The sequence below is a fragment of the Canis lupus genome, chromosome 1 (assembly GCF_048164855.1).
Source record: "Canis lupus baileyi chromosome 1, mCanLup2.hap1, whole genome shotgun sequence".
In the NCBI taxonomy this organism is placed as follows: domain Eukaryota; kingdom Metazoa; phylum Chordata; class Mammalia; order Carnivora; family Canidae; genus Canis; species Canis lupus.
The window spans coordinates 92,735,768-92,754,155 of NC_132838.1; the positions used below are offsets into that span (position 1 = coordinate 92,735,768).

The window sequence follows — 18,388 nt, forward strand, 5'->3', positions numbered from 1 at the left end:
TTATTTAATTACTACATATTTGTGTTCAGACAACTTGGGCACAACTTCCCATGTTCCTGGGCACACATGGGATACTTTCCAATCAGAGGGCCAGCAATGAATTGATGAAAAACAGGTCTCTTCAGCATTGGGAAGCTACTATGTCTAAGGTCCCTCTGCCTAACTAATCTGACATCCAGCCCCTGTGAGTCAGCAGACCCCTCCTCCTAGTCCAGATGTTGCTTCAGGGAGAAGCAGAGCAGAATCAGACCAGAGTGCCCTTCTGTTCCTTTAACCTGATTTCAAATATGTTATCCTCAACAATTTGGCAGCCATACCACTGATTATGGTGTTCCACAAAAAACAATCTGTGCTTCAGGCCAAATGATGAACGGCAAATTTCTACACACGTTACTTTTAGGCCATAATGGCAAAAAAGTATTTGGTGGATGGAGTTGAATCAGTTAATGAAACCCGGTGATGTTTCTCAGGCTGCATTCATGTCTTGAAATGTCCAAGTTCCAAAAGAGAAGGAAATGCTATTAAGGATCTATGGTGGGAAGAATATTATAACCAAGGGAAGTACACTAATTAATTACAGGAAAGACTTCAGATTTTTAGAAGAAACCAAGTACAAAAATAAGGCTGGAAACTGGGAACTCTATTTTTTTTTTTTTTGTACAAAAGTTCCAAATATTTCACGAGTATATATGCAACATAAAAATGTGCAAATTGGTTAGATACATTTTCTTCCTAGCATAGTACTCTTACAGACTACTTCTGTCTGCCTTTTCTTTCATTTGTTTATTAACTAACATTATTTGGTACATTTCTATGTTACTGGATTAAACATCTACATCAGTTGGGATGATTTTGGTGTTTTTGTGGGCTAAGAGGTCAATATTTTTGTTTCAGAAGTAACTTTGTACTATGATTTGAAAGCACCATGCTGGGGATTCCCACAAGGATATTTCCTGTCTTGCATTTCTATCTTTTAATGAAATCATAACAAATTGGCTATTCCATATTCTAGGAAGCCCCCCCCCCCACCGCACAACAATTAAAAAAAAATATTTGCAAGGTATAAAAAAAAAAGTTTTAAATTTTACTGTAGTGGTGGTTACATGCCTGTATGTGTTCGCCAAAACTCAGTAATGTATACTGAAAATAATACATTTTTCTGTATGTAATTCAAAGCAGCAAAAAATGGGGGCAGGGAATCTTAAGTGTATTAAAATGAATTTTAATAAGCTATTTCAATCTAAGCAAGGAACTTGGGTGCCAAATATCAATGTGAAGTGACATAAAACAAACACATTATGAACATCCAAAAATCTGGACTTACAATGGAACTGTTGACAGCTTCTGAAATTAAACAGCACTCAATCACTAATTTTCTTTGAGGGTAAGATTTGTACCCTGCTGGGCTTATAATTCTGTTTTCTCTTTTTGGGCTGTTCATGTGTAAATATTGCTAATTTCATTTGACACCAAAACGGAAAACAACTTAATTTTGTTTCTAAGCTAGTCAATGACACAGAGACTACCCTCTAGATAAGCAGGAGGTGCATTATGAGCTTTCTGGCAATGATTTGAGGGAGAAAAAAATCAAGGCATTTCAAATGTATTGTAACAAGGAAACAAATTTATTGATTTTAAAAGACAAGACACCATTTTGTTTTGAAAAACACAAGAAAGCTAGCCTGAGTTCAAGTCTGAAATATTCAGAAAAATCCTACTAATATCTTTAGTATGTTCCAGTCATTTGTTTAAACAACACACTAAAAGTTAATATATATTTTTATAATTATAAAAGTTCCCCAGTTATTGTACAGTACACAATACAAATCGCCCACAAACTATTATTTAGCTCCTGCCAATTTTGAGAGGACATGATATACTAAAAGATTTAGCATTTCTCACAAAAATCACATCAGGAAATACGTATTTACAAAATCAAATACATTATACAAAAAACCATCACATGTTATTCGGTAAAGATGTTTTTAAATAATTAAAAAGTTTATTCAACTGTAGTCCAAAAACTGGAAAAGAACATTACATTATCTCACACATACAATCTCTACAAAAGTTGCTTACCTCATTTACATAATATATTCAGTCGATTGTAAAATAAATGTTCAAATATCTCCTAGTGTTACTATGTTTCTGTGCTTGTGGGACTGAATAATGTAATCTGCCACTTACTAAGTGAAATTTAAATGATGGCACTTAAAAAAAAATACAGTATTTTAAAAAAACACAATGAAAGAAGTTTTACCTAGAAGGTACGAAAGCCCTGAGTGATAGTGGAATTACTGATTGGTAAGCACTACAATTAACCTAATTAAAAGTTTACCACCCCAGGCACAAATTTCCAAGTTTTCTCAAGGCACTCACTTAAAGTTTCTGTAACCAATGCATTGGTCACCACCATAGGTCCCAATTGATGATGGAGATGAGTAGAGAAAAAAATTTGCTTTGGTACAAAAGATGCTTTTTAAACGAATAAAATTCAATACCTCCTTTATTGGGTCATTTAAAATTGTGTTTAGCAGGTTAAAACAAGGCAATCATTCATTCAAAACTATTAATTCATTGAAGGAAAAATGTACTCGGTATCAACAGTCAATAGGGAGTTTTAATTTTTTCCTTCCTCCCCCAGAATCAGAATTCTTCTAACAGAGATTTGTTGTCCTCATTATCGAGCTACATAACAATTCTTACCAAAAGATTTCATTACTCAGGGCTTCCAATCCCAACATCATAATTTATTTAAAAAACAAAGGAAAGGGGGAGGGGAAATAAAGAATAAAATACCAGAACCAAATAAGAGACGAAACACATTTTTTGAAAATAAGACATATTACCAATTACTTCAAACAAAAGGAAAAAAAAATCCTAGGCAGTCACTTTGTAAGTGGCTTTTACTATTTAAGTAAAATTGGTAAACTAAACTCAGGTCTACTGGCACATAAAATCACTAGCAGCAATGATCAGAGCATGCAAACTGAGAAGCATTTACAGTAAATCATCATGAAGAATTCAAAAGAAGAGAGTTAAATTAAAACCCTTTGAGTATTGCATGTTAACACATGAGTAATTTGCATGGTTTGACTTCCTACGCTGCCTAAAAAAGCAATGTTTACGGCAAACTTGCACTATGCTATGGATGTCCCTTCACCAGACATCGGAATAGGTTACGCTCTTGGGTGCGCCCGGCTAGGGCCGCGCAAGCACATCTGCAGACGACACTTCTCTCATGTTCCGTCACGCAGAGGACAAAGGGGGACGAGTGCACGCAGAGCGTCCCTTGAACAAAAGTCGGCAACTGTGTAAGCGGACTGGCATTTACACATATCAGAAGCAGTCGTCATGGCATCTCCTGACAGATGAGCTGAAAATCAAGTGCTTTGCTCTCCATTCTACCTACGTCTAATCGGGTTTTTGTTTGTTTTTTTTTGACAAAGTGTTAAAAGTTTTGGAGCATAGGTAAAATTATGCCCTGTATGAAATTCCCAAACAATATTTTATGAGAGATCTAACTCCAAATAGCTTACCTGCCCCCAAAGAGTTCAGCTTTTCTTTATCCACTAGAACTCATTTCTTCCTAAGGCTTCACTTACAATTGTACTTTCTAAAGCTAAATAAATGAGATCTTTTGTTTTGTTTTGGGGAAAAAAAAAAAAAAGAAATGTAACCCTTTCTTTATCATACCTTTTAAAGGCAATCTAGGTACTTTCAATGTGCAGAGGTCAGTTATGACATAGGTCTAAAGGCCCTATGTATCTGTCCTCCTTTTCTAGAGTCATGATGTGATGCTAGAAAAGTCGATTTTTTTTTTTTTCTGTAAACAGTACACTTACTTAGATGGCAGTGAATATTTGGGAATAAATATATCAAGCCCTCTTGAAGAAGAAAATTAAGAGTTGTATATAAAATGCAAGTGTTCAGCATGGAAACACTTTCTCTTCCTACCCCCCCCTTAAAAAAACAGCAATAATTAGACATTTGGATATAGAGTATATTTTACCGGTCTAAGTCTAAATAAATGATCTGAAAGGCTTTTGTCCCCCATTGTATATCTTACAATGCTCAAAGGGTTAATACAAGGCATTACATCAAAGGGGTTTTCTAATACTAGAACCAAGCACTGAATTAATGCTTCTATTCCAGTTTTTTTTTTTTTTTAATCACCAGACTTGCAGAAATACTAGGATTCCATTCATTGATTTGTTCTAACCCTATACATGGAGGTTGAACTGATCTAGTGACAAGCCCAATTTTCATAGCACTGCATGACAACCCCCTCTCCCCCATGTTCCAGGGTGATTCACAGAAATTGTTAAGTTCTGATTTTCAATTTTTTGATAGTTGTGGTTTCCTCACCGAGAATTTGGGGGAGGGAAGGGTTCTAACAAAGGTCAATTTGTTGCCTATAACCACTGCCTCAAATTGTCCAGAAAGGTGACTTGCCAGAGTTCTTTTACTTTCTACTTGTGTCCACACAGGGAGGACTGACATCACAGTGACACACATTTTTTTTTCTTTTTCACTAATGTTTCAAGCACAGCATCATTTTAGACATTTCAAATATATCGTCTGAAGAATTTTTTTAAATTTGAAAATGCATCACGCTTAGCACTTCTGGAGAGTGCATTCACGCAAAAAGGTTCATGATTTCAGTAATGAAAGAGTCGTCAGTCCTGAACGTCTTTGATAGCATATTCCACAAGGACGTGTTCATTGTTTACTCGTCTACTACAAATCAAAGGCAGTCAATGTTGCACACTACTAATTTTAGGTATGCAGTGTTAAAACCATTTTCTAAAATTTACTTTTTTTTTTTAAAGTACACCATCTAAAGAGAGGTGCATGAACCGTGCTATACAGTACAAGAAAAAGCACAAAAAGGAAAGCAGATTTCTGAAAAGGCAGTAAGACTTAAATAGTCAGTCCAAACACAGTTTGGATGAGAATCCTGAAAAAGTGACCAGCCGCTTGATATCCAAAGAAAAATTTCAAAATTGGGCCCTGTGTTCCAAGGAGGTGGTTCCCCCATTTCACCCCATTGTTCACTGGCTTCATGGATGCAAATCTTCCGGGTATGATTCTCAATGTATGTATGTGAAGCTCAAACCATACCCACGATACTCAATCCTATTGTACGGAAGGATCTTTTCCAAAACTTAACGATAGCCAACATGCCTTCCTTAAATCTTCCTCGCTGAAAGTGTAGCACTTGGTCTATGTAGAGGTTTTTCATGACTAGTGGGTTTGATTACAATGTCAAGAAATATTAAGAAGTCCTTAACATGTGCACTTGTCACTTGTCAATAAATCTACTCTGAGAGTATTAGTGTCCGTATTATTTAGAAAAGTCAGTTTCAATGAATGAAACAAATGAAAAATCAAACTATTAAATAAACACAATGAAGGGGATTGTTCCAATTTCCTCAAATGTACAAATTAGGAGGTTTGAATTTTCTCCTCTCTCTCACAATTCAAATTCGAGATTGGTTGAGACGTCTGTGTCTGATTATAGAGGTATATTGTCTTACTGTGGACTACAGATCACCAGAAGTAGCCCAGCTTGTAGATGCTCTTTTGTCTGTTGGTCAACTATCTGCCCTAGTCACAGATGGATGCTTCTGTGTTCATAAAGGAGATCATGAAGTTCTTAGTGAGTCAAGTGGAAATGTAGTAATATTAATTAACTCCTTAACTGTCCTAATGGAGAATATACCATGAACAACTGGAAGAAATGTTGAATCCTGGAGGGTCCCCAATCCCTACCTTTCATCCATCTAAATTTGCCCGTTATTATCAGATTCCTCTAATGATACAAATATATCCAACATTAAACAATGATAATCAATACATTTAAAAATCATTCAATAAACAAGGTGAAACCAGCAAGTACATTTGGTCTGATACAGATGAGTAGAGTTCTGGGGCTGGTGGACAAGGAGAGGAAAGTGAAAGAGCTTTTTGGAAAGGAGAGTTGAGATGAAGAGTGTCTTTTTTGTTTTGTGAGTTTAATTTTACCTGCAAATGTTCCCTAATGCACACTGAAATAGATAGGTGGTCTTTGCAGTGAAGGTGTTCTGTTTGTTTGCCTTTTTGTGTGCGTGATGGTGCAAATTCATCGCCTTTTGGGCGAACAAAAAACAGGGATGGTCATGTAAATGATATTTGGATGAGGTGATGAGAGAATGCCAGTGAATACTTCCAAATAGGAGTGAGTTGAGTCATAGAAAATTTGAATCCATTTAAAAAATTACATCTAAAACATTTAAAGTTTACTTAAGAAACTCTGTTGATCTTAAGTTATGCGAACAGCCCAAGGCAATCAAGCAACAACAGTAGAAATATACTGCACGTCACCCGATAAGCCATTCGTTTTTTTTTTTTTTTTTTTTTTTAACAGATTGGCTCACCCTCTTCTTTCCAACCCCCAACCCCACCCCAGTAAAACTGTTAAGATAAACATCTTGAGTTCAATATAGGCCTCATTAATCATCTGTAAATCATTTTGTGCTTTCCCTTTTTTTGGCTTTACATATTTATGTATTAATTTTTGCTGATCAGCTTTTTAAAAACTACTTAAATGAATGGATGTGCCTGTTTTTTGTTGTTGTTGCTGTTAATAACTTGAGTGCTTAAAAGAACCTTGGCTTTTCATGCAAATTAAGATGGGGATGGGTACATCCTGTCTAGGACCTCCCCCGACTTTGAGCTGACTCCTGCCCATGGGCACTTGAGTGCACCGTGAACACACAGACAACCAGGACACAGACGGAAAAAAAACATTTAGACTGAAAAGATGCACTTCAATAAGTACCTGCTTATTTTGTTAACTTTCTTAAATAACTAGATAAGAATGGCCTAAAACATATGATTTTATGTGACAAGTTGGTAATTAAAACTAGTCTGCTATTCCACACCCTTAAGCAATGTGATCTGTAATCAAGTAATATTCAGCTATAGGAATCAAAAAGTCCATTCGTGGTCACTCGGAGAGGGGAAATTGATTTCTGTCTTTTTGTTTTGCCCTAAATTTCCTTTGAAGAACATGTAACCTGTCCTTACTTCGGGAATCTGAAAGTGACAGGCACACCTTGTCAAATGGATTGAAGAGGAATTCACATGAACAAAATAAGCCTTACTAAACCGTTGCTTCAGTTCTGTTTTAAGGCACCATGTAATAGCCGAGGTACGATGATCCCTGATGTACATTCTTCAATGGCACTGGTCCATCCAGCCACCTATCCAAATCCTACAGAATTGGGGATAAGCAACAGTGTGGTGTGCCAGTTACACTGCCTTCAGGTTCTGTTTAAAATTTAAATCCACATACTTTAGAAACCAGGAAATATTTTTGAAGGAAATAACGATATGCAGGTTGCTACATTCCTTGCATTCTATAAATTTTCTTCTATAATAGCAGCATATTGAACTACTATTAGGAAAAAGACCTGGAATAAAAGAAAGTCATCCAAATGGAATGGTTTCCTGTATGTCCAGCTCAGCATAAGTAGCATGTACACTTAAAAAAAAAAACAAAACAAAAAAAGTCAAGTCATTTTTTTTTTCAGCTTCAGTATCTAACTATAACAGCCCCACTCAACAGCAGAATGCATCTGTGCAGTGGTCCCAAATACAGAATCAGTAGTCTTTAAACAGAGGAATTGGTATGCAAATAACGGTTAAAATTCAATGTTTAACGGAAGCTTGCATTAATATGGTTTAATAATTATGTACACAAATTATGTGCATATTAGCATAATCTCTTGCAGTTCTGTCATTTACCCTGAACTGATAAATGCACAGCTCAATTTTTCTCCAGAGAAAAATAGATGACCTTCCCAACCCTCTAGCACTATAATAAAAATGCTCTGTATTCTCTCTCCGTACCAAAGTGTTATCAAAACCGCGTCTTGTGGTTCTGTCCAATGAAAAGCACCTTTCAAAAGCAAATTTGATGCATCTGCTGCCAAATGGGCATGCCTCCAGTGTAAATCAAAGAAATTCATTTCTTTTGATATTTCACAGAAGTGCATCTAATTAAAAACTTACACATGAAATCATACACCAAGACTAACAATCAACAATAAAATATTTTAAGCTACAAAAAAATGTAAATTACTTTTTAATTATAAGAAAACAAAAACATTGGCATTAAATGTGGTAAAAATCCTTCTTGACACCTGAAACTAGAGAGAGAAAAAAAAAAAAACTTATTATTGAGAGGCAAATGATTTTTTCTTTACGTTAAAAAAAAAAAAGAAAAGAAAAAAAGAAAGACCTGGCAAAATACATACACCCATTCCATTTCACAACTCCAAAAAAGGTAATGTTCAGCACAGATAGAATTTGACAACAGTCGACCTTCAGGCTTATTAAATTTTCAGCTTAAGCCCAATCTATCAACAGGGGTAATGTTAGCTGGAAAAATACGCTTTAATAATCCTTACACCGCGGTGTACGTGTTTCCTGTGGCGCTGCACTGCCGGATGGTCTGGGTGCTCGTGACGATGTGCTCACTGTGGATGGGGTTCAGGAGGCTGGGCTGCACCCCGCCCTCCAGCACCGGCTGCATGCAGCCCACGGGAAACGCCTGGTTCAGCTCGGTCTTCTCTCTTTTGGCTTGGGGTTCCGAAGAGTCGTCCAGTTCTTCGTCCATCTCGCTTTCCACTTCGCTGCCTTCGTCTGCACAAACGACAACCCCGAGACCTCGTTACAGGAAGACCCCCCGCCCCCACCCCGGATAAAGGCCACCGTCGGGGGCTTCGGGACCCTTGGGCAGCTGCTCCTCCCGGGCCCAGGGCTTGCGGGTGTCCCTATCCCCTGGCACTTCGCTTGCAGCAAGGCCCTACTGGTGCCACCTGCGGTCCTCCCCAACAGGGCAAAAGTCATTGAGTGCTAGCCAGTTGGGGATGGAAACTTTTAAGAGTTCTTTTAAGAAGACCTTTGGGACTTCCTGAAGTTTTTGTATGAAAGATTTGGCCTAGGGGTGCCAGGGCGACTCAGTGGTTGAGCATCTGCCTTCCGCTCAGGGTGTGATCCTGGTGTCTGGGATGAGTCCTGCATCCGGCTCCCCGCAGGGAGCCTGCTTCTCCCTCTTCCCATGTCTCTGCCTCCCTCTGTCTAACATGAATAAATAAATAACATCTTAAAAAAAAAAAAGTCAAGAGTTGGCATAATTTGAATCACCCTAAAGTAGTCACTTTGGTAGGCTATGCTGCTTTGGAGGGAATGAGCTGAAAACTGCTGAGGGAGGGAGGGAGGAAAGTTTTCAGTGTCCTTTGAAATCTACACTAGATATAAATTTCACCTGTGCCCATGTGAATGTAGGGGACACATGCGTTCATTCGCAAAATAACTACAGCATGGATAAGGAAGGGTTGCTGTAGAGACTTTTTGGTGCCCTTCAATGTTATAGATGACAATATTATATGGGCCCTTAAAAATAGACTAAGGGGCACCTGGGTGGCTTAGCTAGTGAAGCATCTGCCTTCAGCTCAGGCCCTGATCTCAGGGTCCTGGGATGGAGTCCCAAGTGGGGCTCCCTGCTCATCAGGGAGTCTGCTTCTCCCTCTCCCTCTGCCATTCCCCCCACTTGTGCTCTCTGGCTCTCTTTATCAAATAAATAAATAAAATATTTAATTTACACACACACACACACACACACACACTGGGGCTCCTGGGTGGCTCAGTGGTTGAGTGCCTGCCTTTGGCTCAGGGCATGATCCTGGGGTCCTGGGATTGAGTCCTGCATGGGCTCTCCATAGGGAGCCTACTTATCCCTCTGCCTATGTCTCTGCCTCCCTCTCTGTGTCTCTCATGAATAAAGATTTGGGGATAAGCAATAAATAAAAATCTTAAAATAACTAAGTGACTGAGGCAGTAGTATCAGATTAAAAATGCACACTGGATTTCCATTCCTGCCAACTCTGATACTGTTAATAGCCGGTATTCATTTGTGGAAATTAAATGTATTAAATAGTTGTTGTCACCTCCAAATTTTAATACATTTTATATTAACTTAGACATCATTATAATGGGCTAACATTTAGGTTTTTTCCAGCATGTACTGTTAAAATTCCAAAGTACAGTAGAGAGAGAAAACACTCACACCTAACCTTACTACTATGGAAGGTTCTCCTCAGGAGAGTGTAGAGAACACATCCCCATCAGTCACCTACAGCAAAAGTCCCTGCTAATATATGGGCCCCTTGGGTTTTCTTCTCTTATTATCATTATCTTATTATTGGGGCAAAGCTGGTTCCAGAGACACGTGATGAGGAGGAACAGAGCCTCCACATACAGTTGCACAGGTTGTGCAGCATGCAGTTGCTAGGAGTGGATCTCCTGAAAAGTGGTATGTGTAATTTAAAAGATCAAGATTAGATTTATTGACCAGAAAGGGCATAACGCATTACTGAGAGGTAAACACAGAAGTGCTCTTAGATGAGGCTCATCGACTTTACCCTGTTACCTTTTTGCCTCTGGAAAATGGACTTTATAATAACAGGGTTTGCCAGGAAGAGCATGTTCAAAGGGAATGTTGGCTACAGGGGAAAAGATATGTTTTGTAGACATTTGCTTCACAAAGACAGTATAATCGAAACACATTTGTATGACACATTTCAGGTCTGTTTTTGTATTTGCTTATATAGAAACCAGAAAAAAAAAACCTGGAAAAATCCTCTCTAAATTTTTCCTGGTGGTCATCCCCTAGAGTTGTGACTGTGAAGATTCACTTGTTATAATTTCTAAATCTCTGTATTATTTGAAATTTTTATATAGAGCTAAAAAATTTTCATTATCAGGAAAAAAAAAAATTCTCATTCTGTGGAAAAAGCCCACAAGAACACTTGAAGATTTCACATTCAAATCAAGCCTCAGGCCCTGACTAGGCCAGTTTGGCCGATCTTAAGAAGTACCGGATCTGGGGGTGAATGGGACCAGCAGGGCCACTCCAAGGTGAGGATAAATCACATTGCTTCACGGCTCCCTCTCCACCAACTTTTCTGTGCCTGAGAAATAGCGTCAAAATAATAAAACAGGTGGCACTGAAAGGAAAAAATTCATTTCAAGCAGGCAGGCGAGCTAAGAGAGTGGAGAGAGTCCTTTCATCTACCATGCCGTGGGTAGAGATAGCAATGGGATAATAGGCTGAAGAAACCTAAGTACTCCAAAGCCACTTCTCTTCGGGTCCACTCGTGGGTGATGGGGCTCCAATGGAGAGGCTACAAAGCGATCCACAAAAAAGCAAGCCCTCTCTCCACTTCTAAGGGCAAATTAATGCAATTCCATAGACATTTCATGCTCTCCTAAAGATTCGAAGACATCTCCTAGAAATGTCCTCAAGGTTATAGAAATTTGGTACACAGAAACTAAAACGAGGTGCTACTGGACCTTACTAAAGACTTCGTTTTGGTCCAGCACTTTACAAAACAAGATGGGCGGCCATGCAGTGGTCCAAGTACAAGGCTCCTGCCACACCCTACGCACAGGGGTGAGACCCTCAAGCATGGGCCACCAGGCCTTGGTCAGCGCGTCAGCAGGGTTGCTTTATGTTGGCCATGGGTTTCAACTCTCACCTTCCTTACACACCAGTGTCGTCATTGATTCACCTTCCAGACTGTCACTGGGTTAATTACAGAGAGTGTGTATTTTTCTGCTTGGTTCTTATGCCTATTCCTGAAACAGGAATTGACACTTGCTCCTCTGGCCAGAGAGGAGTTTAACGTGGGAGTGAGACTGACTGGATTCCTTAAGGACTTTGGCCCCCACGTTCGCGTGTTCCACCACTCAGGAGGCCAGGATGCTGCCCCAAGTACCCTGGCGCAGGAGGCTCTGGACATCATCACTGCCTTTCACATACGGATCCCTCAAGCCCTTTCTCCTGCCTGCTCCCCAGCTAGCTCTGTTCTGTCCTAGGACTAATTGGGCAGTTTTCCCCAGTCTGGGCTTTCTGTCCTTCCCTCCAGAACTCAGTTCCTTAAAACCTCAGGATTATCTTTACTTTTTGTTTTTTATTTTTTTTTCTGTTTTTGAGGAAAGGTCTATACTTTCTGTATTATTTGTTTATTACATATTTTACATTTTACTTCTTCTTCTTTTTTTTTAACCTGAGCTGGTATTTTCATTAGGATTGTTGTCATTTGCACATGCTTGATCCCAACCTCATTTCCCCAGAGCCCGTGTGGTCCCATAGATCCTGAGTTCTTTCAAGAAACATGCTGAGTGGCCACGCGGGCTTTAAAAATCTAAGAACTCCGCATGTGATCCTTTGCATCTGTCCCCACTGCCGATCTTGCTTTTTATGGTAAGCTTCCTTGCTATCTCTTGACTTGTCTTTCCAGTGAAAAGTATGAATTACTGAGAAGGGGCAGGTTGAGAAATCTTTCCTGCTGCCGAGTGGACCTTCAATAAAATTTTATCACTTCTCACCAGGACTCTGGCGACAGTCAGAAATAATTTCTTGCTACCTGTAATGACATGTAGGCGAGAGTCGCGCAGGGTTTGCCAACTATATTTAAATTCAATTCTTGCATTTAATATCCCTCCCATAAAGAAGGCACAGAAATGGAGCAATAAACAATGAGGACTCTGAGAGACAAAACTGTCATATGTCTGTAGGGTTCTATGCCATTTCTATAGAATAAGAGAATTGTAGGCACACACCACATTTTCCTCTACAGGGATTTCTCAAAGAAGCCCTTAAAAATGTACATTTTCACTTCTTACCTTTATCCAGATTTCCAGGAGACACAGCATTTAAATCACCAAACTGTAAAACAATAGTCATTTGGGCAACAGTTACTACCACGTAGAATAAAATCATATTCTAACAGTCTGTGGCAAAAACACAAGTAGGACTTTTTAAGACTGTAAACCAGTGACCTTTTTGATCTCTAACTACCTGGGGTCACTCAATTTTCCAATCAAACTTGTCGAATTTGAACAGTTTAAATTGTGTCACAATTTAGCTGTCTTGGCCTCCTTGCAGAGAATAACAATTTTCTCTGCCTTCTGCGCTCCACTTTACTTTATTATTATTATTATTTCAACTTAGCAGTGAAGAGATGGGGCCCTGGCTGGCTTAGAGGGAAGTTGGATGTGGTGGGATAAATGTGGAAATTTGATGAAGCAGGACATGTCAGCTCCACCACCCATGGGCGGCCTAAAAGACCCCCTTAGGGTGCAATGTGACAGGGACTTGGTCCAGCCGCTTGGCTGAATTCTCTGTTTAAAGCTTTCACTAGTAGAAATGAAAAATGTAGCAGGGAACCCCAAAGTTCAGAGTATTTATTTTTTTAGAAAATCTTTGAGATTTCTTGTCTCGTAATTTGATGTTGTTATTTACTAAGATACCAAGATCCTATTTTTAAAAAGAAAGGCATCTGCTTGTTACTGATGCAACAATAAGGAATTTAAAACAATAGGAAGCAATTAATAACCTTCAGCTTTGATTTTGTTTTTTATCTTGGTTCAAAAGCTTAATGATATTTTTATCATGAGGAAATAGGTTTTAAGAGTCTCAGAGTGAACAAAGATGGATACTCTTAAAAAAAAGGGAATAGCAGAGGTAACCAAGTGGATCAGAAAAAGGTGATGTGAGACCTCAAAGCACCCACTTTTTAAATGGAGAACATTACTTCTGTAAAGCTGAGGATTCAGAATAACTCATTATAGAAATTTGGGTTTCTCTAGAGGCTTAGAAAGGGTGAGGCAGAAATTCTACTTACATTCAGAAGTTTGCTTATAAAGAGTTCCATGATAGGAGTTTTTTTTTCATCTACAAGGTATGTCTACAAAGTAATAAAACTGATCTTATTTTGCAAACATGTAACACATTTTTTTTTTTTTAACCTACACATGTATTGTTCTTCATAATAGCTACCCCTTGGGAGCTTAGATATATATTCCAGTCCAAGGATCTGGAATTCCTCTTTAACAATTAATTTCAAGAGTTAGTTTATGTATCACTCCAGAAAGCCCATTTTGTTATTTTATATTCAGTTGTGACTGCAAATAACACTCCAAATTATATCGATTGCCCTTGGTCCTGGAACAATGTCTGATGACTCATCAAAATCTAATTCACCTCTGCCACAATTCAGGATATTCAAAATAGTATGTCATTTTACCCCATTATTTCTCAGCAGTTCGGGGGCAGTTTAAGAAGAGGCATGCCACAGCATTTTAAGCTATGGCAGCATGACCGGGATAAACATGTAGCCTTCCCAGGTGATTCAAGGGGACAAGGGCCTTTTGGGTCCATAACTCTTAGAATTTTTTTTTTTTAACTGTCCCATTACTCTGTAGTTACCTCCCATTGGGCAACAAATATAAAATCATAAATACTGAACTGTTGTTCTGAAGTTCTTCCTGATTCCATGGGTCAGAACCTTGTGTTAATCTAAATAAAAAGCACAACTGAAATTATGCAAAAATTCTTGAATTAAAGAATATAAACAAGAACAAAAAAATCAAGGGGACCCTTTATCCATTTTTGGTATTATTAAAATAGTTTATAAAGAAAGAATGCCTGAAGCTGAAGGATTATTTAGAAGTGATTTCTAATTGATGCAACACAGTGAATTTATGTTTCTTTTAAATGAATACTATAATAACACTTAGGATCCAATTCTGGAAACAAGTTGGCAGTGATGAGCTTTAAGCATTTGCCTCTAAACCTAGAAAAAGCGAACATTCCATTTGTTTCTGAAAAATCTCAAAAGGTTGAGACTAAAGTATTACTGCCATTAGTAATCAATAATATCACACAAAGTGGCTAAAACCAAACTCAGGACATACTGGGAAATTTTCTTCAAAAGAAACTGTTTTTGGCTGCTATTCAACCGAAATATGGCAACTTCCTTAATACAAAGATTTTCCACTAAACGTTCCTGCTTCATTCCAAAGAATACATTTGATTATTCAGGATGCTAAAAACAGAAAAACGAAACAAACCCCTCCCTCTAAACCCCCCCCCCCCCCCCCCCCCCCCCCCCGACAACAATCAACATTTCAGTGGTAGCTATTATCATGAGTAAATAGATATTTGCATACTAAATGCTTTGTGCCTGTGGCCCCTGCTGTGCTGGACTCCGTACAAGCAATCCGAGAGACCCATCAATGCCTCTAGGCGTCTCTGGGATCAGTAACAAAGTTGCACATGTACAGCAAGGAGAGAGAGTAGATTTAAAATAAAACTCTTGTGAATAAGAGGTAAGATTTTGATATCCAATAGAAAAGGTAAAGGTTTTTATATGTATTTCACATGTGAGGAAAAGAATACACATGGGATTCAGAAAAAAAACCACTTTACTCCTTACAGATTGGCTAAAACGAGGAGCATCCGTTCAATTCACTTATTATTCAATCATCTATTGGGAGCCAACTATGCGCCAACCATTGTGCCTGCCAATTCCAGTCAGTTAATCTGGAAATATCCCCTCTTTCTGAAGGTGAGTATCACAAGTTGGTTATATTACAAAGGACAGGTAGTTGAGCCAAAAAGTGAGGCAAGCTTCGAGAAGGGTGTAGAAGCACAGGCATATCAGAAGGGAAGTCAGCTGCGGGGGTTTGGGAAGGGGCAGCAGGTCCAGGCAGCAGGAAGGAAGGGCACGAACCAGAAACCACAGAGAAGGAAGAGATCCTGTGATTTGGATGAACAAAATGGCGGCTCTCGAGAAAGCAGGGAGATTGCCGTCAAGTTTTAGCTCCAGCAAATGGAAAAACTAACTTCCCTCGCCACACGGGGGCCTGGAGAGGCGGCTGTTTGTTGAGGTGGCATCTCAGAGCTCATAAAGGACTTTCAAGGTTCCGTGTATGCTGGGCTTTCTTTCAAATATTATGACCTCAAGTATCACTTTCTCAATATTGTTTCCTCAGACAGGCTTTTCCTGACAGCCCAGATAGGCATCTCCTATCCTGTCAGCTGTAATCATTTCCTTCAAAGCATCTGCCACCACATTCAACACTTAACTTTGTTTCCTCTTCTAACATCTGACTTGTTCCCAGGCCTGGGGCCAGGGCTGTGGGGGCCGGGGCCTGTGTCCTCCTCATAAACATACCCCAGAATCTACTATGGCACCTGACAGATAGTAAGGGCTGATTGCCTACCAGACGCATGAATTTGCTTCCTCATTTCAGCCTCAGAAAAACTTAAGAATTTGGCAAGATAGTGAGCTTAGATGTAATCTCATGGCCACTAAAAACAAATGGATTTATCTAACATTTGCAGGAGATGTGGTGGTAGGGGATTTGAGATCAGATATTCTGCACTCTCGAGTTAGGAACTTAAGGTGGGGGAGGAGGAAGAGGGGGTGGAGAGGGAGAGAGGCAGACAGATAGGGAGGGGGGAGTAGAGAGAGAGAGAGAGAGAGAGAGTGTATGTTCCATACATGGAGGGAAGAATACAAATTAAGGGGTTTAAAATGTGCTCTGGGGTTAGAAAGCATATGGCCTTTTGATGTAGGTGGGAATCAAAATTCTATAGATAAATTGGGGATGTTCTGAAGTAGAAACAGAATGGAACATAGAGGAAGCATACCTGTTGTTTCAGAAAGAAAAACCTCATTATCCCAGAAAGCATTTCCTCTGGGTCCCGACAGGGATCCTAATAATGTGCACCTTCCTGGACAACAGCAGACCAATAGATGTGGAGGGAGCCTGGGAGGCCACAACCTTGCAAGGAGAGTAGTAACGACTGGGAAGGGTTCAGTGGGCAACGGGGCAGGACAAGTACAGCTACAGGCAGGGCCCTTGAGGGGAGGTCCTGGTACAACCCTGACCCGTGGCCAAGCCGCTCAAGAGTGGTTCCTTACAAGACCCCCAGGTCTTGGGGCACCTGGGTGGCTCAGTGGTTGAGCATCTGCCTTCGGCTCAGGTTGTGATCCTGGGGTCCTGGATCGAGTCCCATGTCAGGCTCCCTGCAGGGAGCCTGCTTCTCCCTCTGCCTGTGTCTCTGCTTCTCTGTGTTTCTCATGAATAAATAAATAAAATAAAATAAAGGCCCCCAGGTCTACCACCTGCCACCATGAAAGGAGCCAGGTGCTGCTCAGGAGATGCAAACCCCAGGTGCCCCTAAGAGGCCACTGTGCATTGGATCTAGAAGCAGTGAATTTTTCACAGGGATGGAGGTAATGCTAGTACTCTGATACGTGGGAACGGGAACGGAAACAGTGCAGAGGAAGTCAGGGTGCAGAGAGCAAGCAGGAGGGAATCCATGGGGGCCCACAAAGCAGAGACTGGGGGGCAGGAGTCAGGGACAGAAGGAAAGAGAATTCAGGGCTGGGATGAAGACCTCACCCTTGGGGCCACTTTCCCTGCTGGATGAGTTTACCCCATCCCGGGGAGAGAGGGTTAGGGAGTCCTCATAACCACATCACCTTGGGCAGCCAGGTAAACAACCCCTCTAGAAGCAGTGTCCTACTAGAAAAAGCATCAGTGTATCCAGATCTACAGGCAGACAGATACAATCACACGCACACGCGGACATAGGCACACACGTTCTCTCTGTTCATTGCGACATTAGCTGTCCAAGTCTACAATCACCACACACAAGAGCGCCTAACTGGTTTACCTGGTGGCATCAAAACATGACAGTGTAGTCTAGAACAGGGGTTGCCAAACTTTATTTCAGTAAAGGGTCAGACAGTAAATACTGTAGTTTTTATAGTCTTGTTGCAATCACTCCAACCTGCCACTGTTGGGTAAAGATAGCCGGGGACAATAGGTACACGAATGGGCGTGACTGTGTGCCAATAAAATGTTATTTAGAATAATGGATGATGGGCTGAGTGTGGCTGGAAGAAGAACCTGCAAACCCTGGAAGATCTGCTCCACCTTACAAACAGTGGAAGGAAGGGAAGCTTTCGTCTTTAAGGAAGGCGTGGAGACTTGGGGCACAGGATGGCTACGGAAGCAGAAAGAGCTAGCACACCTGAGGCACGTGAGCATCAATGGGTCATAAGGAAAGAAACTAGGGTCAACTTCCAAGGATAGAAGCCAGTCGAAGGAATAGTTTTCATCTTTTCTGCAGAGGCTTGCCTGTATAGACAGAGATGGACCAAGGCTGGTATATAATTGTGGGAATTAGCAGGTGAACAGGGAAGATGTCTGGGGTGTGAGAAAAGATTGCAGGGAGGGTTGTAAGGAAAGAGACCAGGCCACGGGTGACGTGTGCTATTCGTTCAGATGGGGTGAGTCCCCCTAATGGGAAGCTTGTTCCAATTGGATGGTGGGAGATGTGAGGAGAGAGTCCGACAGCCTAAGTTCTCCCCCTGGTAAAAGCAAATGCAGGAGTTCAGAGGAAGATGGTTTTCAGGGTGGTGTCACTATTGCCGAAGCGATAGATATATGTTGAGCAGAAGAGGAAGTCAGGATG

The 18,388-nt window shown here is 40.2% G+C and overlaps 1 protein-coding gene across 40 annotated transcripts in view; it reads right to left on the bottom strand.

The window, feature by feature from the left end:
• Window positions 1-1,606: 1,606 nt before the first annotated feature.
• Window positions 1,607-18,388, bottom strand: part of RFX3 (regulatory factor X3) — a 288,425-nt gene continuing 271,643 nt past the window's right edge. For 33 of the 40 annotated variants that reach the window (XM_072839876.1, XM_072839901.1, XM_072839958.1 and 30 more), the window contains 4 exons: window positions 13,740-13,802; window positions 12,739-12,781; window positions 8,457-8,691; window positions 7,702-8,195 (listed from right to left, as the gene is read on the bottom strand). In XM_072839876.1, coding sequence (XP_072695977.1) covers window positions 8,132-8,195; window positions 8,457-8,691; window positions 12,739-12,781; window positions 13,740-13,802 — 405 coding nt within the window. In that variant the 3' untranslated portion in view covers window positions 7,702-8,131. Of the gene's footprint in view, window positions 7,529-7,701; window positions 8,196-8,456; window positions 8,692-12,099; window positions 12,480-12,738; window positions 12,782-13,739; window positions 13,803-14,380; window positions 14,414-18,388 lie in introns of those variants that run through there. The other 7 variants (XM_072839975.1, XM_072839765.1, XM_072839758.1 and 4 more) reach the window with 6 other exon arrangements.